General features: G+C 41.0%; 1 protein-coding gene across 5 annotated transcripts in view; it reads right to left on the minus strand.

Annotated features, from left to right (window-relative positions):
• Window positions 1–26,335, minus strand: part of ulk4 (unc-51 like kinase 4) — a 425,974-nt gene that overhangs the window by 341,260 nt on the left and 58,379 nt on the right. For all 5 annotated transcript variants that reach the window (XM_041184964.1, XM_041184966.1, XM_041184965.1 and 2 more), the window contains exons 13-16: window positions 21,343–21,420; window positions 15,903–15,963; window positions 13,653–13,834; window positions 8,475–8,521 (exon numbers count right to left, since the gene is read on the minus strand). In XM_041184964.1, coding sequence (XP_041040898.1) covers window positions 8,475–8,521; window positions 13,653–13,834; window positions 15,903–15,963; window positions 21,343–21,420 — 368 coding nt within the window. The remainder of the gene's footprint in view (window positions 1–8,474; window positions 8,522–13,652; window positions 13,835–15,902; window positions 15,964–21,342; window positions 21,421–26,335) is intronic.

A 26,335-nucleotide genomic window follows, 5' to 3' on the forward strand; every position in this document is an offset into this window, starting at 1 on the left:
GAACGAAGGGAGTTAATTTTCTGAAGAATACCATATAATTCCATAAACTAATTTCTAACCTGCAAACTTTAGCCATGCTGGTGATTGAGAGGAGGGGCTCAAACTAATTTTTTGCTATTCATTTTATTAGTGTCATTTTGATTTTAACATATTTTTGTAGGTTTTTTTTTGCATTTAAGAGCAGCTTTCAGCACATCAATCTGAAATTATTTTTACAGCTTGCCTATCTTTAAGCCAACCTTCCTTGTGAGGGCCAGTATGCAATATAAGCAAGTTCTGAAAACATTCCTGGAGTTGCAGACTAATGACAACACAGCCACAAATGATACTGCTGTAACTGCAGTCTCAAAAAGTTCTTTATTCTAAGACTGTCCTGAGTTAGACTTTATATTGACTGTCAAATCACTAGCAATGCAAAAAAATTAACTAAAATTCACAGAACTTCCAACAGTAAGTTATTACTGCCATCTTGTGGCTGATAGTTTCTAACATTTTTAAATTGAACTCAATATCAGATTATTCCAGTCTCATCACTGAATTGTAGGTAGTCATTATTGTGTTTGTGAAATTTCCGATGTTTGTCCAGAGGCTGTTCAGGGTAATGAAATGAATCCTTCTAGTCACTTCTACCCAGAGACAATCCTTTCAAAAGATGAAGGATTTTTATGTTAATTGACTTCTTTCCTTGGCGTTTGCACCTTATCAACTCCCTCTCTGGTTTCAAAAGTCTCCTGAAGTCCATCCTCTGCAACTATACTTTTGGCCCCTACTAACCTGTCCGCCTCTCTTTCTCCCTCATCCTCAGTGTTCACAACCTTGCAAAGTGCTCTGGATATCACTATACGTGAGGAGTGCAACAGAAATGTAACTTATCATTCATGTTGTAAATAATCTGAAACTGCTCACATAGGAAGATAGGAACATAGGAGCAGGAGTAGGCCATTCAGCCCATCGAGCTTGCTCCGCCATTCAATTTGATCATGGCTAATTATCCACTTCAATACCTTTTTCCCACAACATTCCCATATCCCTTTATGTCATTGGTATTTAGAAATCTGTCAATCGCTGTTTTAAATATACTCAATGACTGAGCTTCCACAGCCCCCTGAGGTGGAGAATTCCAAAGGTTCACAGCCCTCTAAGTTAAAAAAGTTTCTCCTCATTTTGATCCAAAGTGGCTTCCCAAGCCAGTTGATGAAGTCAAAACCAAGACACATTTGTTCTTTACTGAGAGAGTTTATTGACTTTGTTCAGTCTCATAGCTCTCCTTTCAACCCCCAGTGTCCCAGCTGTCCCCTATTTATATGAGCTCATTTGGACACTGAGGAAGATTTGAATAATCTGTTAAAATTTATGGACAAAATTTATAAGAAAATGATCTGTTAAATGCAGATGAGGCATGGTCAGACTTCGATAAATTTAGAAGGATGGACGGTTGTTCCATAGAAGAATATATCATGGAATTTAACAGGTTATATACAAGATTGCAGAAATCCTATTTGGTGATCCCAAATTCAGTGTTTGCTTTCAAATTGTTGTATTGTGCTGAAGTGTCGAAAATGGGTAGGCCCCTGGTCTTGACTGGAGTTAGATTATAAGAGATACACTTTTGGAACAGATGTCTGAATCTTTTTTAAAAATTCTGGGGAAATATGCATTTCCAGCCACTTTCATGGCACCAATGGGACCTTCAGTGGTAACACAAGAGATGGAGGATTCAATGCTGGCAGCATTTTGAGACTGTTTAGATATGGGAGCAAGCATCAATACAAAAGAAGAACCACAAACAAAATAAACGAGGATAGAGGCTCTTTTGGTAGCTCTAACAAGTAACAGGAACTGTGTAACTAATGGAAAGAGACTGAACCCCAGGAGTAACCAAGGAATGGTCAGCAGGTATTTCAGATGTGCCTCAAAATATTATTATGTGAAGAAGTGTCCAAAATGGAATAACAGGGTCTTTGAAATGACACATGACATCAAAAATTTGGAAGTGGGATGATAACAATGAGTCCGAAGGAATTTTACGGGTCGCCAGAAGCTTTAGTCTGGTAATGGGTGTTCTGGTTGCAGACTCATTCGATTGTGTTGTGTTAGACGGTGGATGCATGTCAACAGAATGTGCAGTGGATTAATTAAAGTGTTACCTGGATTTTCTAAATAGTAAAGATCAAAGTAAGGTTAAGGAACATGAAAGTTCTACTTACTTCAGGTTCGGGGATGATAAAACGTTAAAGCCAATAAAGAAAATGCTGGTTCCGTGTAAAGTAGCTGGGTATACCACTTTATTAGCACAGATGTAGTATCCAGTGAAATACTCTTACTGTTGAGTAAGTTGTCTATGAAAAAGGCTCTAATAAAGTTCGGTATGGAATACGATAAGGCAATTGTTTATGGGAAATCTGTAGATTTACATTTTACACAATTGGGACGTTATTGTGTCCCTTTAACAAGACCTAACATTTCTAATCACTATGTTAAAGAAGCGTAAATGACATCAGGGGGTAGAAGTTTAAAGGGAAAAAAGGCAAATTGTTTTAAAACTACATAGGCAGTTTGCCCATCCATCTTGTCATAGGTTAAAAATCCTACTAAAGCATGCAGGGATAATGGATGATGAATATACTTAACTTATAGAAGAGATCAGTGAGAAATGCAATATATGTAAAAAATATAGGAGGACACCATTATGGCTGGGAGTGAGTCTCCCATTAGCAAGACATTGTAGCAATGGACTTGAAGGTATGGGATAAGATCAAAACATTTTTCTCTTATATTTCATAGACACAGCAACTAGATTCAGTATGCCAATACTAATATATAGTAAAGACAAAAAGATAATTGTGGACAAGATAATGGAAAAATTATAGGAACTGGACTGGGATCACTGGCTAAATTCCTAACTGACAATGGTGGCAGGGCCGGGGGGGGAGTTTACCAACGATGAGTTTAAAAGTATGTGTGAAAATGTGAACATTGTAGTAATGAACACAACTGCAGAATGTTCTTTTAGTAATCGGGTTTGTGAAAGAAATCACGCAGTAACTGATGAAATGCTTTACAAAATCTTAGCTGACCAACCAAGCTGTAAACTGACATCTGCCCTGACATGGGCGATCCATGTGAAGAAATCACTTCAAATGGCTGGGAGTTACAGTCCCCATCAATTACTTTATGGGAAAAATCCAAAAATACCTTTGTTGATGTGGGATCATTCCCCAGCCTTGGAAGGGACTAAAATTAGTTCAATTTTTCTGGGCACTTGGATGCCCTGCCTAAGACCAGAAGACCATAAAACATAGGAGCAGAAATTAGGCCATTTGGCCCATCAAGTCTGCTCCACTGTTCAATCATGGCTGATAAGTTTCTCAACCCCATTCTCCTGCCTTCTCCCAGTAACCTTTGATCCCCTTACCAATCAAGAACCTATCTTTCTCGGTCTTAAATACACTCAATGACCTGGCCTCCACAGCCTTCTGTGGCAATGAATTCCACAGATTCACCACTCTCTGGCTAAAGAAGTTTCTCCTCATCCCTGCTCTAAAAGGTTTTCCCTTTACTCTGAGGCTGTGTCCTCAGGTCCTAGTCTCTCCTACTAATGGAAACATCTTCCTCACATCCACTCTATCTAGGCCTTTCAGTATTCTGTAAGTTTCAATCAAATCCCCCCTCATCCTTCTAAACTCCATCGAGTATAGACCCAGAGTCATGCACACAGGGAGATAGGCATTTATCAAGGCTGAGATTTCAGAGGAAATTTAGTGAGCCTTATGGAGCCACACAAGGCCATCAGAAATAAATTTTAATCTGGGGACATGGTCTATTACAACAGAGAAGGGCAGTAAGAGTGGAAAGGCCCGGGTAAGCTTATAGGGAGTGATGGAAAAACAGTAATTTTATAACATGGCAATCAAACTACTATGGTACATTCCTTGAGGCTAATTGGCACTGATTATACATTTACAGAATCTGAACGGGTAATAGAAAGTGAAGAGGCACCATGCACTTCACATACATACACATTGGACAATTACAAGGAGCAGATTATGGCAGATAAATAGCTGACTGAATATGGACAAAGTGATACTGAAATGCAGGATAAGGCTATTTATCCCAAAGGACAACTACCCAAAGTTGGAATAAAAACAGAAAATGCTGGAAAAACTCAGCAAGTCTGACAGCATCTGTGAAGAGAAAAAAACAGAGTTAACCTTTCGAGTCTGTATGACCTTTCTTCAGAGCTGGATCAGCATTGGATAAGCACAGAAAAGGTACTTCCTGAAGGCACGTTATAAGGCTAAAGCCAGACTAGTGGCTCAGGGTTTCAAAGAGAGACTTGGTGATTAAGATGTTAGAGTGGACTTCCCCCACTGCAGGAAAAGTGAGTTTGAAGATTTTCTTAGCTCTTTTAGCAACATATTCCTGGGAATGTAAATCGATTGATATAAAAGCTGCATTTTTGCAAGATGAGAAATTTCAAAAAGAGATTGAATTGAGGCCGGTGTTATAGAAGGGAAACTGTGGAGATTAAACAAGTGTGTTTATGGGTTGAATGATGCATCAAGGGTGTGGTATTTCTCAGTTAGGTCCTTCATGTTGAAAATGGGTTGTATTCAGCGAAAAGCATACCCAGCAATGTTCTATTGGTATCACAAAGAAAAACTAGCAGGCATATTTATGATGCACATTGATGACTATCTATGGGGAGGTTCTGCAGAATTTGAGCAATGGGTGATAGATAAAATAACAAAGGAGTTTAAAATCGGAAGTTAGGTTTCGGGGGCCTTTAAATATATAGGGTTAGATATTAAACAGAATAAGGCGGAACTGACCTTAAATCAACAACCTTATTTAGAAAATGTCAATCACATCCGAATAAACCAGGCCAGGTCCTCACAGAGAGGATTCCTGTATCCAAGGAAGAAATAGACCAATTTATAAGTTTGATTGGACAATTGAACTTGTTGTGCAGTTAGAACTGATGCTGGTTTTGATGTATTGCAGCTGAGTATTATGATGAAAAATGCTACAGTTGAGCAAGTTCTGAGAGAAAATAAAACATTAAAGAAATTAAATTTGGAGAAATGCACACTCGAGTTTCCAGCCTTGGGTGACCCAGAAGATTTGAAGTTAGCAATTTTTTGTGAATGTTTCACATGCCAATCCCCCATATGGATATTCTAGTACAGCAGAGTTTATCATATTCTTGGTGGGAAATAACAGCAAATGTTGTCCATTGGCCCGGGAAGCGAAGAAAATAAAATGGGTAGTTGAAAGCACCTTAGCGGCAGGAACATTGGCTCTAGTAGAAGCGATAGATATGGGATTTTACTTAGCAAATATTTTGAAGGAAATTCTATACAAGAGGCATTCAGAGAAAAGTTTGCCCATTGGATGTTTCATGGATACCCATTCGATGGTTACACGGATAATGTACATTCAACAAAGAGTGTAACTGAGAAAAAGTTAAGGGTCAACTTTACATAAAAGAAATGTCAGAAAGAAAGAAGATCTTTAAGATGAAATGAGTTGGCGCAGTTTGTCAATTGTAGGACGGTTTTACAAAAAGGAATGCTTGCTTGAAGAAATTGAAGGAGGTTCTGGAAGAGAGACGTCTTGTATTATGGTAGGTTATAAGAAATGTGGAAAATCATTTCTTTCTCTTTGATATGTTTTGAAATTATTTGAGCGTGTTATAAAGTTATTGTTAAAAGAAAGAAAGGGGAACCTGCTAATGATATGTTAATTACATTGTTAGGATACATAGGTGAAGGGCATTGTTTAATTAAATACTTTGAACACATATAAACTGGGCATGAGGGGAGCTATAAGACTGAACAAAGTCAATATACTTCCTCAGTAAAGAAGAGCTCTGTGTCTTGGGGCAGAATCTTCCAGTTATCGTGTGGGTGCAGGCCTGACATACCGATGCATAAAATGACATGCGATGGTGTTGGGCGTCATCATGCACCATCATGATATTTTGTTTGGCAGGCATACGCCGGAGTCGGCTGCGTGCCTGCCGAAATGTAAACGGCCTATTAAGACCATTAAGAAATCAATTGAGCCACTTGTCCAACCTTAAGGTTGGTGGGCAGGTGAAAATCCCAAGCGACCTTTGCGTTTTTCAGGAAACCTCATCCACGAGCGGGATGAGGTTTCCTGAAGCTTTTATTAAATAAATAAATAAACTTCCACAAACACAAAAACATGTCCCCACTCATGTAACACGAGTGTTTAAAGTGTTCAAATAAACTTTTAAATCATTTCCTTCATTATTTTAATATCCATTCAATCTCCCTGAGGCAGCTCCGTGCCTCGGGGAGATTGCTGCGCTCTTTTGTGCTCATGCATGAAAGAGCACTGGCCCCGACTCTCCCTCCTCCCCCTCCCTGCCCCCGCCCAGCCCACTTGCCATAGGAAAAATCCTGGCCTTGGTACTGACTTCACTAACCAGCTTGGATTCTATTAATAGTGTTTTGAGGGCTGTCTTAAAGGAGGAAAACAAGTTGGAGAGGCATAGGGAGAGAATTCCAGAGCTTGAGGCCTGGGCAACTGAAGGCATGGCCGCCAGTGATGGACCAACTATAACTGGAGATGCACTAGCAGTCAAAATTAGAGGAGTGCAGACATCTAGGAGGGTTGCGTGGTTGGAGGAAATTACAGAGATCAAGGGGGGGGGGGTTCAAGGCCATGGAGGGACTTGAAAACAAGGATGAGAATTTTTAAATCAAGACATCGCTTGACCAAGAAACTGACTAGAGGAAGATGTCAAGGTGACCCCATCTTAATATCCCATGTTTGTCTGTGTGCTTCATTATTTCCAGCTTGAGCATGTCCTCTAATATATTACCTCCTAGGATGATTCTGGAATAGTAGGATTTGGATGAGGAGAGGAAGGCTTGGTAATATTTGAACTGCTCAAGACAAATCTAGCGTTGAATGACTCAACCTGTCATGTGCCTTCTGGCATAAGAGAGCAAGAAATGGGAATTGTCTCAGGGGACTTGGCACAAGTAGGCTACAAGTGATTTGGTGGGAACAAGGATGTCAAAAGCAGAGGAAAGGAAGCATTCGAGAAAGTTTAACACTGGCAGAGGTATTGTGATGACAGTAGCCATAGAAAAGGGAGTTGCAAATTGTAGAGTGAATGAGCTTGAAATCTGGGGACAACATTTTCCAGGATCAGACAAGACAGATTGTCTTGTCAGTATACACCAGCATTTAGCTTATGTTTCCACTGCTTGCTCTTTTTTGGGAAGAGAGTGCTTGATTTTAACATGAAAATTGATGCACAGGATAATTCTGGATAATTGCTATTCTTTTGCTCACTCAGTGTTGTTCCCCCACTGGGATTCTTCACTGTCCCTGTTACTTCCTTGAGTATCAGTTACTACAAATATCTAGCAACTGCCCCCTGCATAACTAACAATTTGTAAACAGCTACAATTTCCTACATTTCCCAATTCCTACTGACAGTAATTTTAAGCAATCATGCTACAGACTAGCTATAGCAATGCTATGGGGAATCCACTACAATTTATGAAGTCATTCATGCTCCATTTTCTATCCCTTGCAATATTAATTCTATTTTCTACTTCATTGCTTCTGACCAGTTTCCTACTACACATTCATATGAATTTAGTGTGAAGCAGGTGTGAAATTTGTCAACTGAAAATTGACCATCCAGGACTGAACTGTCTCTAAAGCAAAGCACAGTGAGACTCCTACCTCCAATGTCTCACACTTTATCTTGGTGTCATGTCACAGCATGAGGCCAAGGTCAGGAGCCAATTACAGTGTGACTGTGGATTCAGTACTTAGTAAAATTACTTCACACTAATATTCCGGCAATAATGTGAAGAGACACCCCTTTACTTTCTTATGTTCTTCACTGTCCTCTGTTCTCGTAGATTTGCCCTGTAGTTCCTTTTTTTCTCTGCTATCCTTTCTATTAAGTGTATAGTTAATTTGAAACTCCTGCAATATATTATTGCAAGTATTCATTACTCCTTCTCCCTCTACAACATGATCCAGTCCAGCCTCTTGATATTTCACTCGTTTCTCCAACATTCACCTTTCTATAGTTGAGACTCCTGTTATCTGTCCTTCTCCATTGCATGTTTTATTTTCAACTCAGCTATATGTAATCGCTGTTATGGCCCCATTAATCCACTGCCATACAGACTCCTCAACCAGTTGATTCATGTAGCGCTTCAGAGTCATGTCCTGAAACCGTAGCTGCGTTCGATTTATTCTCATGATAAGATGTAGTGGTACAATTTGCTTTTCTAATTCAACATCCTGGAGAAATTTACTTAGCATCACCCGCAGGGGGCATTCAAATTGTAACTAAATTAAACCTGAATTGTTTCAGTCAGATCTGCCATTTAAAGAATCACTTCCAAGAACCGATAATTATGACGCATGAAACAGATGCATTCTATTTTTAAATTGAAGTGTGCCATACTTACATATCCCAATTTGGAGCTGAGCGCAGCTGCTGGGTTAACACTGGGAACTGCAAACAAAGGCACAACAGGCACTTTTTTAATATTAATTTCATATGGGGATCTGCATCCTGAGCAGTGTTGAAACTCTGAAATACACGGATACAGATTGTTTGTAACAACATTTGCCCACCGATATTTATGATGAAGGTCGGAGGCATTTTCCTTTTGGCCAGACATGGGGTTACAAAGTGGCTGTTAAAATGACCCAAAATGTAATAATTCCACATCGATTTAAATGTTACTTGTATCACTTTAGAACAAACATAGAACATTTTCAGCAGCTGCACACACAAGTTACTCTCCACTCTCCACTTCCAACTGGGAAAATACTCTCAGAATGAATTGATGTACTGCCACAAGATGTGAATGTTAATCCGCTCCCCCCACACCCCCCCCAACCTGCCCCTGCCCTACCAATAACCATCTAAAAAATAACAGTTGATTTCAGACACTAGAAATAAAAATGAACATCTCTTATTCTTTAAAAAAATGGGCACATCAGCTAAATAGCATTGCTATTATGAAAAAAAAATCATTTAGCAAATCATCTTTTACTTTATTTAAAGGGGTAAAAGCGTTCAAAGAACTCTTCATAAACTTTGTCACAATGGTTTAAAATGAGGGTGACACAACAATGATGTATTTTGATGCAAGTGACATCATTGCATTGTATATTTATAAGCACAAAAATATTTGTAGGCCAATTTTCCTGAAGACACTCATCAATATTCCTTGGAATATTTTCATTCAGGGTATGGCAATAAATACTATTAGACAGCAGATCTAGCCTAAACAATAACACCACTGACATACAATAACAATGAGTTGCATTTACCTTTAATATAGAAAAATGCCCAAAGATGCGTCACTTGAGTGTTATCAAAAAAAAATGGCACTAAGTCATGTGAGGAGATACTAAGGCTGCTGACCAAAAGCTTGGTCAAAGAAGTAGATTTTAACGAGCATCTTATAGGAGGAGAAAGAGACCGAGATGTTTAGGGAGGGGTTTCCAGAGCTTAGGGTCATATGAATTGAGGGTACAGCTGCCAATGGTGGAGCCAAGAAAATCAGGTATGCTCACGAGGCCAGAACTGGAGGAAAACATGTATCTGTGGGGGTTCTAGGGCTGGAAGAGGTAACAAAGATAGGAAGGAGTGAGACTATGGAGGGATTTAAAAAAAAATGAGATTTTTAAAATCAAGGCGCCATTTAAACAGGAGCTAATGTAGTTCAGTATGCACAAGGATAGGGGTGAAGCGGACCTTTGGTGAGTTAGGACACAGGCTGTAGAGTTTTGCATGACCTCAAGTTTACAAATAGTAGAAAGTGGGAGGCTAGCCAAGAATACTTTGGAATAGTCAAGTCTAAATGGCACCATAAATGGATGAGGGTTTTAGCAGCAGATGAGCTGAGGTCAGGGTAGAGTCAGGCAATGTTAGAGGTGGAAATAAGTGGTCTTAGTGATGGCGTGGCTATGTGGTCGGTAGCTCATCTCAGGGTCATTATGACATGAGGATTGTGAAAAGTCCAACTCAGTCTCAAACCATTGCCAGGGTGAGAAATGGAGTCAGTGGCAAGGGAATGGACAGTCAATCTTCCCAAAATCTAGTTGCAGGAAATTTCTGCTTATCTGGTACAGGATATCAGACAAGCAGCGTGACAATTTAAAGACAGTGAAGGGCGTCAAGAGAAGTGGTGGTGGGGTAGAGCGAGGCATCGTCAGCATGGATGTGAAAACTGATGATGTGCTGTTGGATAATGTTGCTGTGGGCCGCTATGAAGATGGGAAATAGGAGCGGGCCAAGAATAGATCCAGTGATACGATGCTCAGTCTGATAAATCTGCACAAAACCAGTAACTTAATTCATTATCTTCAGATGATAATAGCCAGTTGAATATTGACTCCTAAATCAACTTTGGCTTTATAAGCACAACTTATGTACAGGGAGGTTTACAATTTCAGTTTGCTGACAGAACCACCTTCTCCTTCAATAGTGGAATAGCACTTCCAGTGAGCCGACTGAAACTCTGATGAACAGGAAAGTGCAACTATCTTCAAGAGCATTAATCCAAGCGAACAGCAATTATCTCACTTGCAATAATCCATTTACCAGATTTAACATAAGCCAATTTTACTGTAACCTGACTGTGGCAATAGCACAGGCAGTTCCTAAGTTGTTGGTCTTTAGCAGCCAACAGCAAACCCAGAGCAAACTTGCCAGGCTGATGAAGGCTGGGAATTTTGTTTAATACGCTACTGCTACCAACTCTCTTCAAAGGGCAGATACAGTCATACAGACCGAAGGATAATATTATAAAATAATTCATATCTTTATTTACAATTGAACAGAAGTATGAAGCACAAAAAAGCAAATCATACATAAACATTCACATACCTATAACGAGGAAGTCTACAACAACTTGTATCTATATAGTGCCAAGGTACTTTACAAGAACGTCAAATAAAATAAAAACAAAATTTGACACAGCCACATATGGAGATATTAGGACAGGTGACTAGAAATTTGGTGAGAGATACGTTTTAAGGAGAATCTTGAAGGAAGAGAGAGAGAAAGGGAAGCAGAGAGGCAGAAAGATTTAAAAGAGGCATGGATGAGGGTTTCGGCAACAGATGAGCTGAGGCCGGGGCGGAATTGGGCAATGTTACAGGGGTGCAAGTAGAACATGTTGGTGCTGGAGCAGATATATGGTCAAGAGCCCACCTCAAGGTCAAATATGATAATCAAGTTGTCAACAGTCTGCTTCAATTGCCAGGAAGAGGGACGGGGTCAGTGGCAAGGCAAAGGAGCTCGTGATGGGGCAAAAGACAATGGCTTCGGTCTTCCAATGTTTAGTTGGAGGACATTTCTGTTCATCTAGTAAGGAATGTCAGACAAACTCTGTGACCAATGAAAGGTAGTGGAGGGGTCGAAAGAGATAATGGTGAAGTAGAATTGGGTGTCATCAGCATACATGCGGAAACTGACCTGTTTTCAGATGATGTTGTTAAGGGTAGCACATAGATGAGAAATAGCAGGGGCCAAGGATTGATCCTTGGGGGCACCAGAAGCAATGGAACATATGAGATTGGTGGTGTGTTGGGGAAAATGGTTCCCGTTCACTGTTTCCTGAAATTTCTGTTATGGCACAGTGGATGGTAAATGCCGAGCTGCTCAAATCCCAGAGGGAAACTTGAAACAGCTGCCACAACTGTTTTGCAATTTGTATTTTATTCGAGATATGTGCCTTGAATTCAGTAGTAATAAGTCCAACGAGACTCAGGGTTTTTTTTACAAAACTAAATTAAACATTTATTAATAAAAGAAAAGAGTTTAAGCACATTGATAGGTCTACAAATTACTACTAAAATAACTCCTAATTCCCTTAATTAATCTGGCTCCCAGTTACACCTCCGTTAAGGCAACAGTAAAAACAATTAGATTTAAACTGACCCAGGCAAAGCACACAATACCTTGGTACTCAAAGTGAGTTTTCTCAGCTTCGGTTCCCGTAGACAGCAACTTGGTAAACAGAGGCAGGAGGCTTTTCACACTTGTGTTAGATCTTAGGCTGCCTTCTCCCTTCCACATAGCCTCATCTCCTTTATGCATGTTTCTCCCTTTTAATGCAAATTCCATTGTTCCCATATGTTTTCTGAAACTTTACTTTTCTCATAATATATATCCTACATAGTACTAATTTTATCAGTAACCTTTGGTAAAAATAAACACACTGTTTGGCTTAGCTTTTTATAGCTAGGTGTAACATCTTACCATCTCTTTGAAATTCAAACTAACCTAATTTATCTAAAAATGAAAATGTTCCTCACACCTCACATTCTAAAACTTCAGTCATGTTTACATAGTTAGCATTTCAAACCTAGCTTCCCTTTTGATAACTCAAAGCCCCCAGACCAGCTGTCTCTAATTCAATTAAATCCGCCCCCCCCCCCCACACACACACTATCCAAACCCCACTATTAACCTACCTTTTACAAAAAAATCACAATAATATTATGAAAATTATTATATTTTCATCACACTTCTACAAAGGCCTTCATAGGTTGCAGAGGAATTCGCCAGCTCCCCCCTCCCCCCCACAACAAAATTGTTCTAAAGTTTTTTTTAAATGGGTTTATTTTTACCTCCCCCAGAAATTGCATGGTTGGCTCGTGGGGCGATGTGGAGACATAAGCTGCACCATAACCATACGGAACAGGCTTAACTGACCAACCGGCCTTTAACTGTCCTTCATTTTCCTATGTTCATAATATAAATACCTCTGTGGACTCAATAAACATAAGTGTTACAGCACCGTCTACCCAACAACACTCAAGAAGCTCGACACCATTCAGGACAAAGCAGCCAGCTTGATCAGAACCCCTTTCACCAACTTTAATATTCACTCCCTCCACCCCTGATGCACTGTGGCAACAGTGTGCACCATCTGCAAGATGCACTGTAGCAACTCACCAAGGCTCCTTCGACGGCACCTTCCAAACTCATGACCTCGACCCCCTCAAAGCACAAGGACAGCAGGTATCTGGGAACAACACAACCTACAGGTTCCCCTCCAACCCACACACCATCCTGACTTAGAACTATATTGCCATTCTTTCACTGTTGTGGGATCAAAATCCTGGAACTCCCTTCCCAGCAGCATTGTGGGTGTACCTGCGCCACATAGACTGCAGTGGTTCAAGGTGGCGGTTCATCACCACCTTCTCAAGGGTAATTAGGGATGGAGAACAGATGCTGTACTTATTAACAACACCAACATCCCATGAAAGAATTAAAAAAAGATCTGGTCTGTGGTATGACCATTGTTGTCTTCAAGTGTGGAGTAAATAAAACCTTTCACCTGGAAGAATTACCCTCCTGTTTTCAAACGCTTCCACAGCAAAAGAACCAATTTCCATGCAATAAGCTGTCGGAGATTCTCAGTGTACTTAAAATACTAAAATGCCAGCAACGCAGGGAGACTGTTTTGAAGTCCCACTACCAGACAAAATCGAGCAAAAACAGGGCCAGTTCTCATAAATAGAAAATAAAATTCTAATTCTAAGAACCTATCTGACATGCTGATGGAACCCCTGGTATCTGCAGTCAATCATTAAACACTGAAGAATTTGTCACTTACCAGCTGTGATTCGATTAGTCTTGTAGCAACCTCCTTGTGACTGGTCACTGAACAGAGATAGCACATCAAGTTCAATTTGGCTCTTGGTGCCCCTGCAGTCTTCTCTCCAGCGTCAATCAGTGAGCACAGCTGCTGTATGAAAAGAGTCCAATCCTGTCCCTTTAGGGATGCCAATTTCTCAGCTGCAATTTACCAAGCCACAAGGACACCATTAACTTTTTTACCTTTGCAATGTAATAGTCTGCTTAGGCAGCCTTAATGCATTCTTCAACCATGAAGACTATCAACCAAAAGCAAATTAGAGCTTTGTCACCAAGGAAAAACACAAATAACCATAAGTTGACATGATCAACAAATACCGCATTGTGGAGTACCCTGCTTTCAAGGGGCATTCTATGTAGTAGCTTGACACAGGCAAGTTAAAGTAATTGCTTGCCCTGAGAATTGATTGCCAGTCAAGCACTCAATTGTTCAAACTGTTGAAAAGCTACTCATTGTCCTTCCCTGAGGGGGTTACTGCTTGTCATTTTGTGTAACACCTACCAATGGCCAACTGCTCTTCTAATATCTCAGTATCCTATGTCCCATAATCATCTAAATATGACAGATGTTCATCCAATTCATAAAAAGCTTGTCATTGAGATGCAATAGGAGGGCAGATTGATTTTAGTCATTTTTCCCCTTGGAAAGAAATTGCAAACACACTTTTAGATGATAGCAGAGTGGAATAAATATGAATAAATTACAGTCAACGCATCTCCTGGGAAGGGCAAGATGAGTATGTATAATTTAACTGGAGCAAATTAACATTTTGCAGAATTTTTTTGATTAAAAAGTGAACTGTTCTCACAGCTTGCTCAAGCAACTTGCCTTTCCCTAATAAGCATCACCAAAAAATATTTAATTCATTGTTTTTGGGCCAAATCCACCAAAACACTTTCAGCTTTTCATGATACTCTACCCTAGGTAGATGATACTGTTCAACCTCTTTAAAAGCCACGCTCCTTCTCCAATTTTTTGGTTTCCTTCTTTCATTTCTGTTCTCTTCCCTCTACTTCTTGTTCAATCACTCTGCTCCATCAATTCCTGCTTTCTCTCATTCACCAATTTGTTACTCTCTTCCACACTTTTCCTTTACTTCTCATAACATTTTTTTTTTAAACATTCGTTCATGGGATGAAGACTTTGCTGGCTAGGCCAGCATTTATTGCCCATCCCTAGTTGCCCTTGAGAAGGTCGTAGTGGGCCCTTGCGGTCCATGTGGTGTAGGTACACCCACTGTGCTGTTAGGAAGGGAGTTTCAGGATTTTGACTCAGCAATATGAAGGAACGGCAATATATTTCCAAGTCAGGATGGTGAGTGACTTGGACGGCAACTTCGGGGTGGTGGTGTTTCCATCTATCTGCTGTCCTTGTCCTTCTAGGTGGTAGTGGTCATGGGTTTGGAAGGTGCTGTCTAAGGAGCATTGGTGAATTCCTGCAGTGGTACTTCCCTGCATTGAACAGGGAAGTACCTCAGACAGAAGAGCATGTAAACAGGCAGGCCAGAAAGTACTGAGGCTGTAAACAAGCAGGTATGTTGACGGCTGTCAAGGTAGCAGATGTGGAGGTAGGGAAGAGGTGGAAGGTTAGGAAGTTCTCAAAGCAGATCACTAAGCAAGTAAGTCAGGAGTACTTGGGAGCAGGTAGGTTTGAAAGCATTCAATGTAGGCATGTGAGTGACTAGTCAAAAGGCACTCGCGCAGGGTCGAAAAGAGCAACTTGGCGGACTTGTGAATGCTAAGCACGCAGAGTTTGACCAAGGAGCAGTTAGGGCTGAGTGAGTGAGCAGACAAACTCGCAAATCTTCAGTCTGGGCAAGCAAGCAAATAGGGCATGACTCACAGTGAACAAGTAAGCAGATGAGTCAGGATCACTTGCAATGAGTAGACAAGTGAGCAAGTGGGGTAAGTAAATGAGAAGACTTCACAGCCTGGCTTAGCCAACATCAAATCATGGATTGAGTTAAATGTTCCCAACTGGGCAAGCTAAACCCATAGTGTTCAGCAGGTCATGAGTTCCATTCCTTTGCTATTGATATCACTCCCCTCCTTCGGCCACTCACTCAGGTTGAACCACACGATCCAAAAATTCCTGCTCAACCTAGAGCTTATTTTCAAATCTCACTTCCTTTCCAGTACCAAAACTACACCATTCCAAGCTTAGCCTCTCCTTTATTCACATTTCTAACAAATTTCTATTAACACTTACCTGAATAGGCTGGAACACTTAATGTTTTGGCATCAAACTTCATGGGTGTTGGTTTCAATATCTGTAACATAAAACACACAGAGAAATAAGTTTATTAGGGCGACCTACAGTTAAAGACTGCAACGTTTCACAGCACAAAGAAATACAGTAATTCAGAAGAAACACTGAAAAAAAAGCAAATATTGTTCAACTGAAATTAAAATTTCTTAATTAATGAGACATCAGTGAGCATAGGACATTATAGATTTATTGGATGCACAATAAAAAATCTAAAAAATATTCCACCAAGACATCCCATCCTTCTCACACATAAGTATCATGCACTATATTCTTCAACTCAAAGTTGTTCAATTCAAATCAGCTCATAATCTGATTTGTTTTTAAACATCGCTTTGCTATCTTACTACTTCGCTTAATTCAAGTTATGCAACTCAACATTTTTTTCAATAACTTCAAATTTCGAATAGACTATATTCATAAGAACAAAAATAGTGATAGCACAGATTTGAATGCCTTCTCTAAACAACCTCCTATGCACAGTTAGGTTTTGTAATTTTGATCCCCTTTCCATAGAAAGGATTTGGTGATGAGTTAAATTTAACTGATGTGTTGTAAATTAGAGCAAGCTTGTTCTCGTTTCAAATTCTTCTTCTAGCTATATGCTGCATCATACAGGGCAGGAGGAGGTTACATGTTAATAAGCCAAGCATGGGACATGATTTCCACAACAACTGACAACAACGGTTAATTTGCTATCTAATTTTGGATTTCTTACAATCATCATACCTAACATCATTGAGATTGCTGTTTGCATTTCAGCCTAGCATGTCTGCCAGTATTCTACTTTTAACCGGGGGAGACTGTGGGCCTGCACATTTTATGCCTGGGGATCCAAACCTCCTCTTAAACGTCCCGTCAATCATGAACTAAACTCCCAGCTATGGGTGAGTAGCTCCACTGCCTTGTGGATTCCTCGGGAAAGTTGAAGGCTAAGGTAGTAAACCCTGACAAAAAGGCTCGAGTGGAGTCCAAAGGCTGACATGTCCACATCTGTCACCTTTCCAGCAACTCCTGCAACAAGTAGGTGCCAAATGTGGAGCTTTGCATTTCTTTGGACTCAACCAGGGAGGTCGAGAGAGGGACCCTGACATTTGGGCAGCCCAGGGTCTCCATGAATTTTGCCCAGGCTTGGACCCTGGAGAGGACATTCTAGTTTTGTTGCAGAGCGTTAACACAACACAGGAGACAGCAGCTACCGAGTGATAAGCCTGATTTGAAAGGCGTAGAAAACAGGTGTTACAGGCTCCTTCCAGTGAGAGCAACCATTGTGCCTCACAAGTCAGCCACTGCCCACCTCAAGTCGGCCAGCCCCCAACTAGTAAGGTGCTAACCCGCTACAGGCCAACTGCTTTTTGAAGCTTAGTGTGTCTGCTCAACAAGTGGACCAAATCCATTGCACCAGGCAAAAGAATGAAAAGAAGTCAGATGCCCAACTCTTATATTAGCAAGTTGGAATGTCAGGACCATGTACACATGATTGAGAGACAGCTGCAGCTGGTTCATACGCATGCAGTGATTACCGTGAAACTTGATAGGCTGAACATTGACATTACTTCCCTACAAGAGACAAGGCTAGCAGGAAGTGGATCACTGATGGAAAAACATTACACATTCATCTTGCGGGGTAGAGTTCAGAGGAAATACATGAGCAGGGTGTAGGTTTTGTTGTAAGGAGCTCACTACTCTCAGTGATAGAAACCCCCCGCCAAACAAGTGGTTCAGAACGTATAATCTCCATCTGCCTCTCAACTCAAACAGGGCCAGTTAACCTCATGAGTATCTATGCTCCAACACTATGTTCCACATCTTTTTTTACTCATTCATGGAATATGGGCGTTGCTGGCTAGGCCAGCATTTATTAGCCATCCCTAAATGCCCTTGGGAAAGTGGTGGTGAACTGCCTCCTTGAACTGCAGCAGTCCCTGTGGTGTAGGTGCACCCACAGTGCTGTTAGGGAGGGAGTTCCAGGATTTTGACCAATCGACAGTGAAGGAACTACGATATATTTCCAAATCAGGATGGTAAGTGGCTTGGAGGGTAACTTCCAGATGGTGGTGTTCTCATGTGTCTGCTGCCCTTGTCCTTCTAAATGGTAGTGGTCGTGAGTTTGGAAGGTGCTTTCTAAGGAGGCTTGGTGAGTTCCTGCAGTGCATCTTGTAAATGATACACGCTGCTGCCACTGTGTGGTGGTAAGGGGGGCGGGGGGGGGGAGTAAATGTTTGTGAATGGGGTGCCCATCAAACGGGCTGCTTTGTCCTGGATGGTGTCAAGCTTCTCGAGTGTTGTGGGAGCTGCACTCATCCAGGCAAGTGGAGAGTATTCCATCACATCCCTGACTTATGGTTTGTAAATGGTGGATAGGCTTTGGGGAGTTAGGAGGTGAGTTATTCGCTGTAGGATTCCTAGCCTCTGACCTGGTCTTGTAGCCTCTGTCTTTATACAGCTGGTCAAGTTCAGATTCTGGTCAATGGTAATTCCCAGGATGTTGATAGTGGGGGATTCAGTGATGGTAATGCTACTGAATGTCAAGAGGCGATGGTTAGATTCTCTCTTGTTGGCCTGGCACTTGTGTAGCTTGAATGTTACTTGCCACTTGTTAGTCCAAGCCTGGATATTGTCCAGGTCTTGCTGCATTTGGACATGGACTGCTTCAGTATCTGAGAAGTCGTGAATGGTGCTGAACATTGTTCAATCATCAGCGAACATCTCCATTTCTGACCTTATGATGGAAGGAAGGTCATTAATGAAGCAGACGAAGATGGTTGGCCTAGGACACCACCCTGAGGAACTCCTGCAGTGATGTCCTGGAACTGAGATGATTGACCTCCAACAACCACAACCATCTTCCTTTGTGTTAGATATAACTCCAACCAGTGGAGAGTCTTCCCCCTGATTCCCATTGACTCCAGATTTGCTAGGGCTCCTTGAAGCCGCACGGTCAAATGCAGCCTTGCTGTCAAGGACAGTCACTCTCACCTCACCTCTACAGTTCAGCTTGTTTGTCCATGTTTGAACCAAGGCTGTAATGAGGTCAGGAGCTGACTGACCCTGGCAGAACCCAAACTGAGTGTCAGTGAGCAGGTTATTGCTCAGCAAGTGCCACGTCAGAGTACTATTGATGACCACTCCCATCACTTTACTGATGACCAATGGTAGACCGATGGGGCGGTAATTGGCCAGGTTGGATTTGTCCTGCTTTTTGTGTACAGAACATACCTAGGCAATTTTGCACATTACTGAGTAGATGCCAGTGTTGTAGCTGTACTGGAACAGCTTGGCTAGGGGCACAGCAACTTCTGGAGCACAAGTCTTCAGTGGAATATTGTCAGGGCCCATAGCTTTTGCAGTATCCAGTGCCTTCAGCCGTTTCTTTATATCACTTGGAGTGAATCAAATTGGCTGAAGACTGGCATCTGTGATGCTGTGGACCTCTAGAGGAGGCCGAGATTGATCAACCAATCGGCACTTCTGGCTGAAGATTGTTGCAAATGCTTCAGCCTGATCAGAGGCAAAAGACCAGTTCAATGAGCAGCTTGACTCTACTATCAGCAGAATCTCTAAATTAGAACGTTTTACCTCCCCTGGGGGATTTCAACGTAAGAATGAGTGTGGACCATGAGGCATGGCCCTCCTGCCTCAGACACCAGGGCTCATGAAAGATAAATGAGAATGGAGAAAGACCACTGGAGCTTTGTTGTTGCCATGAGCTTTGTATAACTAACACCTTCTTTCAGAACAAACTATGCCACAAGATGTCCTGGAGATATCTAAAATCCGGCCACTGGCACCAGCTGGATCTGATCATCACCAGAGTTGACTCTCTGAACAGCATTCTCAACACATGCACCTGTCACAACATTAACTGTGAAACAGGTCACACCCTGGAGTGCTCCAGGGTTAGGATGCAACCCTTGAGGTTTTTTCATTCAAAGCAGAAAGGCTGTCATATCAATGTCAGCCAAACTGCCTACCCAGATAAAAACCAACAGTCATTTGATTCAATTGAACAGGAGCTCTACTGCTGCAGCAAAATGGAACAAACTTCGAGACACCATTCACAATACTACACTCTCAGAATATGGTAAACAAGTGCAGAAAAGTGCTGACTGGTTCAATATTAACATCACTGTGATGGAACCTGACAATTTACGCAGGTAACTGAAATCCAATCAAAATAATGCAATATTAAAATTGACCAATTGTTAAGTTACAATGGGCCTAATTTGTGATGAGATAATGGTAATTTAGGGGTTAAAAACCAAGGTTCCAAGAGATATTTTTGCTAGCCATGTGCTGAAAGCTCCAGAAGCAGAATCCCAGAAGAAACTGCTGTCAACGAAGGAATTTGAGAGGATTATGCCTCTCCAATCTCATCAGCCGTATGAAGTTGTAGAGTCATTGTTTTGAAGTTGGCAAGTATACCTTTTTCTTTTAATAAACTTCTTTTAAAATTTTCTATCCAGAGTTCTATTTTGCCTTGTCTGAATCAAAGTGAATTTATTAAATGGCAAGCTGAAGTAATTGAAATTAATTAAATTACAGACAGCAAGATCAGAAAACATAAAATCTTACCAAAAATCCTATAATGGGTACCTCGCAAGCTCTATAGGATATGAAAAACACACCTGTGAATCTAAGAGATACTCTTGTGGCAGTGGGGTAATGTTATTGTCACTGGACTAGTACTCCAGATACACAGGGTAATCTGGGGACCTGGGTTCCAAATTTGAATTCAATAGTAAAAATCTGGAATTAAAAGTCTAACGATGTCTATGAAACCATTGTCAATTGTGGCAAAAACCCATCAGGTTCACTAATGCCCTTTAGGGAAGGAAATCTGCCATCCTTACCTCGTCTGATTACATGTGACCCCAGACCCACAGCAATGTGGCTGACTCTTAAATGTCCTCTGAAATAGCCTAAGCAAGCCACTTAGTTCTCAAGGACAATTACGGATGGGCAATAAATGCTGGCCCAGCCAGCGACATCCACATCCCATGAACAGGTTAATAAAAAAAAGTCCTGCTCTGCACAAATCACTAGGGGTTCACCCTGATAACAAATCATACTTTATAACTACAAACAGCCCCTCCAACTTCCTACTTTTCTGTACCTTCTAGAAACATCTCAACCTCAAATCCTTTGGTTTTGAAGCAACTTATCTTTGAGTATCACCGGGAAGGCAAATTCCTAATTCTTAATTCCTAACATAAGCACACAGGTTTCTTAGTCAATTGGATTTAAAACAAAACAAATAGAACTGGATTTATTTAAGCATTTTCAATCGTATTTTTTAATCCTCATAGAAGGAAACAGAAAATCACTAAAAAGTTAGTTTAGCTAAAAAGCATTATATAAAAGCAAATATTGTTCTGGTTACCTTAGGGTTATCCATAATGGGGGTCACTGTAAGATCAGCCTCAGTGTATATAAGCCCTTTTATTTTAGAGTCCATATCCTGTTGGTTGGCAGAAAAAAGATACAAGAGAATAATATTGTCACACATAAAATAAGAGATTATGTATTAATAATGATTAATCCACAGCCTGAAAATAACTGTATCTATTAATACATTAAAAATACTGCATCTGCATGCACATCCTGTCAAATTTTCCATTATAAATTCCTGTATCCAAATTTATAATGAAAACTACTGCAGTTACAATCTCCTCCAATGGGTGTAATTAAGCATGACAAGGTCACATAGGCAATTTCCATTATAAACATGGGCTTAGGATTTTAGAATCATAGAATGATACAGCTCAAAAGGAGGCCATTCAGCCCACCCTGCCAGTGCTGGCTCTTTCGTAGAGCTATACAATTAATCTCATTTCCCTGCTCTTTCTCCTGCCCTGTAAATATTTCCCCTACAAGAATTTATCTCATTCACTTTTGCGTGTTATTATTGAATCTCTTTCCACTGCCCTTTCAGGCTGTGCGTTCCAGATCACAACAACTGGCTGTCTAAAAAATGGTTTCTTTGTATCACCTCAGTTCTTGTGCCAATCGCCTTAAACCTGTGTCCCCTGTTTACTGGCCCTTCAGCCACTGGAAAGTTTCTTCTCATTTACTCTATCAAAACTCTTCATGCTTTTGAACACCTCTATCAAATCTCCTCATAACTTTCTCCATGTGCTTCCAATTTCTCCAATCTCTGTGTACTATGTATCTCATCCCTGGTACCAATTTTAAGCGCTGTATTATTTGGAAAGGAGATCTTCTAGTGCAGTGGGTGGCATGCCTGCCTTTGAGCCAGAAGCTCAAGGTTTAAGGCTCACCCCAGGACTTGATGGCCAAGGAAGGTGCATTCATAACGTGGCCGAACAAGTTGAGTATCCACCTGCCAATCCTTCCAACACACAGTATATATGATATTCTAATTGAGATCTGATTCATGTCTGTTCCTCCCTGGCCCAATGCCCCTTAGCTTTTCACCCCGCTTCCCCTAAAAACTACATTTGAGGCCAGATTTTTGCCGAGAAGATGGGAAGTTGAGTCAGGAAACTTCCCAACCCAAGAGACTTGTCTCCTTTAAAAAGGCTCCCACCTGCCACATTTTTGTCCTAGGGTGGTCAGGGCAGGTTGGAATTGGGCATGCTGCCTCCAAAGCTGATTCTGAGGCAGCCACAGACGCGGGCAAGTTCCAAGGCAATGCGCAATGGTTGCAGAGCTTCAAGTAAACATAACTAAGGTGTTTACAAAGTCACAAAATGCACATCTATTAATATCACGTGCACGCTGCTTCCTAGAGAAAACTGAAAAATAAGCCACAAATTTCATGCAAAAATATACCATTTTAATTGAATTTAATCCAGCATCATATTTGGGTCACATTTATGCTTTGAAGATTTTTGAAATGGAATTGCAAGCAGCAATGCCACACTAAACAATCAGTGTACAACTGAAGAAATTTGTTCTTATACTTGGAGTCTATTTCACTGACAGAAGTATAACCAAAAATACAGTTGGGTTACTGAACATCATCTTCTACCCACAATTAACTTCAGCTCATGCAAACTCTGCTACTCATATCCCACTCTCCACTGAGTCTTGCATATCCATCAACCATGACCTTTCTATCTGACTGGCTCCTGTGACCAAGTCACCTCTAATTTAGGATTCACATCCTCATGTTAACATCCATTCATGGCCTTGCAACTATCCTCCCCACCACAACACCCCGCCGCCCCCCCCACCACCCCCCACTCCTCCAACGCCACCGCCCCCCCACCCCAACCCCAACCCCACCCCCCAAACACCTCTGAACATAGCTGTCACCACCCCTTTCCCGAGCAAATCGCTGAATCTGGCCTTGAGCATCTCGCCCCAACATTGGTGCTGTGCTTTCAGTTGCCCAGGCACCACTCTCTGGAATAACCGACATAAACTCCTCTGTCTTTCTTCTTCTTCTTAAACCCCATACCACTACCACCACTCTCCCTGCACTCCCACCACCCTCAGAATTCACCTCTATGAGAAAGTTCCAACTCAGCCCTCCTAATCTCTTCCCCTTAGGCTTGATTACAGTTTTTGACTCCAGCATGGTGAAGTTCTTTGAGATACTTTTGTACATTAAAGGTGTGATAAAAATGCGATTGATCCTACTGTAATAAGAGGATGTCAGTGCATTTATGAACCAGAATTTCGGTAACAGCAAAACAAAATCTAGATTTTAAAGTCATGGACACAGACATACAAAGACATATGTCTTAGAAATATAGAATTGAAGCTTTTATTGCAATTATTTAGTCCCTTCTTTCCCCTCTCTCTTAAAATTATCTGCTTGGATTCACAATGCTCCTCTCATTGGGCAGAACATAATTCAGCATCCAAAATTCAACTGCAACCCTTCAGTCAGGAGTTGCTTTTGACTGAGAATGGGAAAGAACTCAACTTTCTCCATTTATTCAAATAACCTAGACAACAGAGGCAAATATCAGCCCAAGGAGAACCTATAGCGCAAATCTCAGTTCATATTCGATATGTTATTCAGGTGTTAGGCATGGCTCAATTGATAGCAATCTGGTCTCTCAATAAGAAAGTCGTAAATTCAAGCTCCATCTATCCTCAGTTACATCCAGTTGGATGCAAAAGATGCCATGGAAGAGCAGGGAACTCCCTACCTAACAGCACTGTGAGTGTACATACAATGCACAGTCTGCAGTCGTTCAAGAAGGCAACTCACCACCACCTTCTCAAGAACAATTAAGGATGGGCACTAAATGCTGGCCTTGCTAGTGATGCTCACATACCCATGAACAAATAAAAAAGACTTGTTCCTTGTATTATTGCTGTTTGTGCAACCTTGCTTTGCACAAATCTGTTGTTGCACTTCCTACATTACAACAATAACCCACTTGAAAAAGTACTTAATTGACTGTAATGCACTTTGGGATGTTTGGAGATCATGAAAGGCATGACAGTAACATAAATACTATCTTTCTTATGACGTGCACCCTATTTTGGGATTCCAGCGTTCTCACTGAACTTACTTTATTTTGCTTCCTTAACAAATACCACTAAGGAACACTACAAATTTCTATCAAAAACATAGCAGCTACAACTTCTACCTTGTGATCATGGAAAATTACATAAGACGCTTCAATTTAAATCTCCAGATAACTGTTAGTCTTCAAGCGTATGCTATTTGACCCTTCAAGTACTTCCTATAAAAATAAACTGATTTGTATCTAAACACATAAGTTACTTGGCAAATTAGCAGCTGTTGTACTTATAAAGAATTCCCAATTTCTTTCCAATTTTGAAGTCAGGTCTGATTTCTACCCTTCAACACAAAGCCAAATTCTCTGGCTGGCAGCTTCACTCTTATTTTAATTCCTGTCTGACAAACTGAATAATCACATTACTCAATATAGTTCAATTGCAAAATGCTTCAGGTCACTTGATGTCTTCTCTTCCTTCTCATGAGAAAATAATCTGATCAATAATTATTTCTTTTCATTTGCGAGTTGGGTTTTCTGGATTTTTAATTGGTGCTCAAGTCCTATCATTCGCCCTAACTTTTCCCTCCTTAGATAACATTTTTGTTTAAAATTACAGAGCAATGTATTTCCCTACTATTTCTTTTCAATCTTGGTGTCCTGCACAACGGCTGTGTCCCTTACCTTAGCTTCCCAATTAAAATAAACATTTGTATTTATCTAAATAGCCATTTTTGTGACAAGGCATTTATCATCAAAACAGTGCTGTCTTCATTCATCCTAAAACTTTACCATCTGCCTAAAGCCAAAAATGTCAGATATTTCTTTTATTATTTCCTTATATGGTAAGTAATCTTACAGTCTTATTACTGTTTTGTCTTGTGATAACCATGCATGAATTGTAGGGAATGGAGTTGCAGAAGTACAAAACCTTAGAGTCATAGAGGTCTACAGCACAGAAAAAGGTCCTTTGGCCCATTAAGTCTGCACCAATCAAACAAGTACCTAATTATTCTAATCCTAAATTCTATTTCCCAGCACTAGGCCTTGTACAACATGGCATCACAAGTGCACATCCAAATACTTCTTAAGTGTTATGAGGGTTTCTGCTTCACCCTTTCAGACAGCGAGTTCCAGATTCCCACCACCCTCTGGATGAAAAAATTCTAAAACTCCTGCCCCTTACCTTAAATCTATGCCCCCTGGTTATTGATCCCTCCACCAAGGGGAAAAGTTCCTTCCTATCTACTCTATCTATGCCCCTCATAATTTTGTACACCTCAATCATGTCCCCCCTCAACCTCCTCTGCTCCAGGGAAAATTACCCCAGTCTATCCAATCTCTCCTCATAACTAATACTCTCCAGCCCAGGCAACATCCTGGTAAAGCTCCTCTGCACTCTCTCTAGTGCAATCACATCCTTCCTATAATACGGATTCCAGAACTGCACGCAATACTCTAGCAGTGGCCTAACCAGCGTTTTATACAGTTCCAGCATAACCTCCCTGCTCTTATATTCTATGCCTCAGCTAATAAAGGCAAGTATCCCATATGCCTTCTTCACCAACTTATCTACCTGTCCCGCTACCGGACATGTACACCAAGGTCCCTCTGATCCTCGGTACTTCCCAGGGTCCTACCATTCATCATGTATTCCCATGCCATGTTTGTCCTGCCCAAGTGCATCACCTCACACTTATCTGGATTAAATTTCATTTGCCACTGATCAGCCCATCTGACCAGCCCATCTATATCCTCCTGTAAAAATTTGCACTTCCAATTAATCCTAAGGCGAGGTGGCCAGGATAAGGCCAGGTGCTTTGAGGGGAAGAACACATAAAAGTCAATTCACAGCAGCTATATATACAGCAGTGGTAATTGCAGGGGACTGACTGCAGATTCTTTCATGGCTCCAAGTGGCATAAAATGGCC

This window comes from Carcharodon carcharias, chromosome 3 (genome assembly GCF_017639515.1).
Source record: "Carcharodon carcharias isolate sCarCar2 chromosome 3, sCarCar2.pri, whole genome shotgun sequence".
In the NCBI taxonomy this organism is placed as follows: domain Eukaryota; kingdom Metazoa; phylum Chordata; class Chondrichthyes; order Lamniformes; family Lamnidae; genus Carcharodon; species Carcharodon carcharias.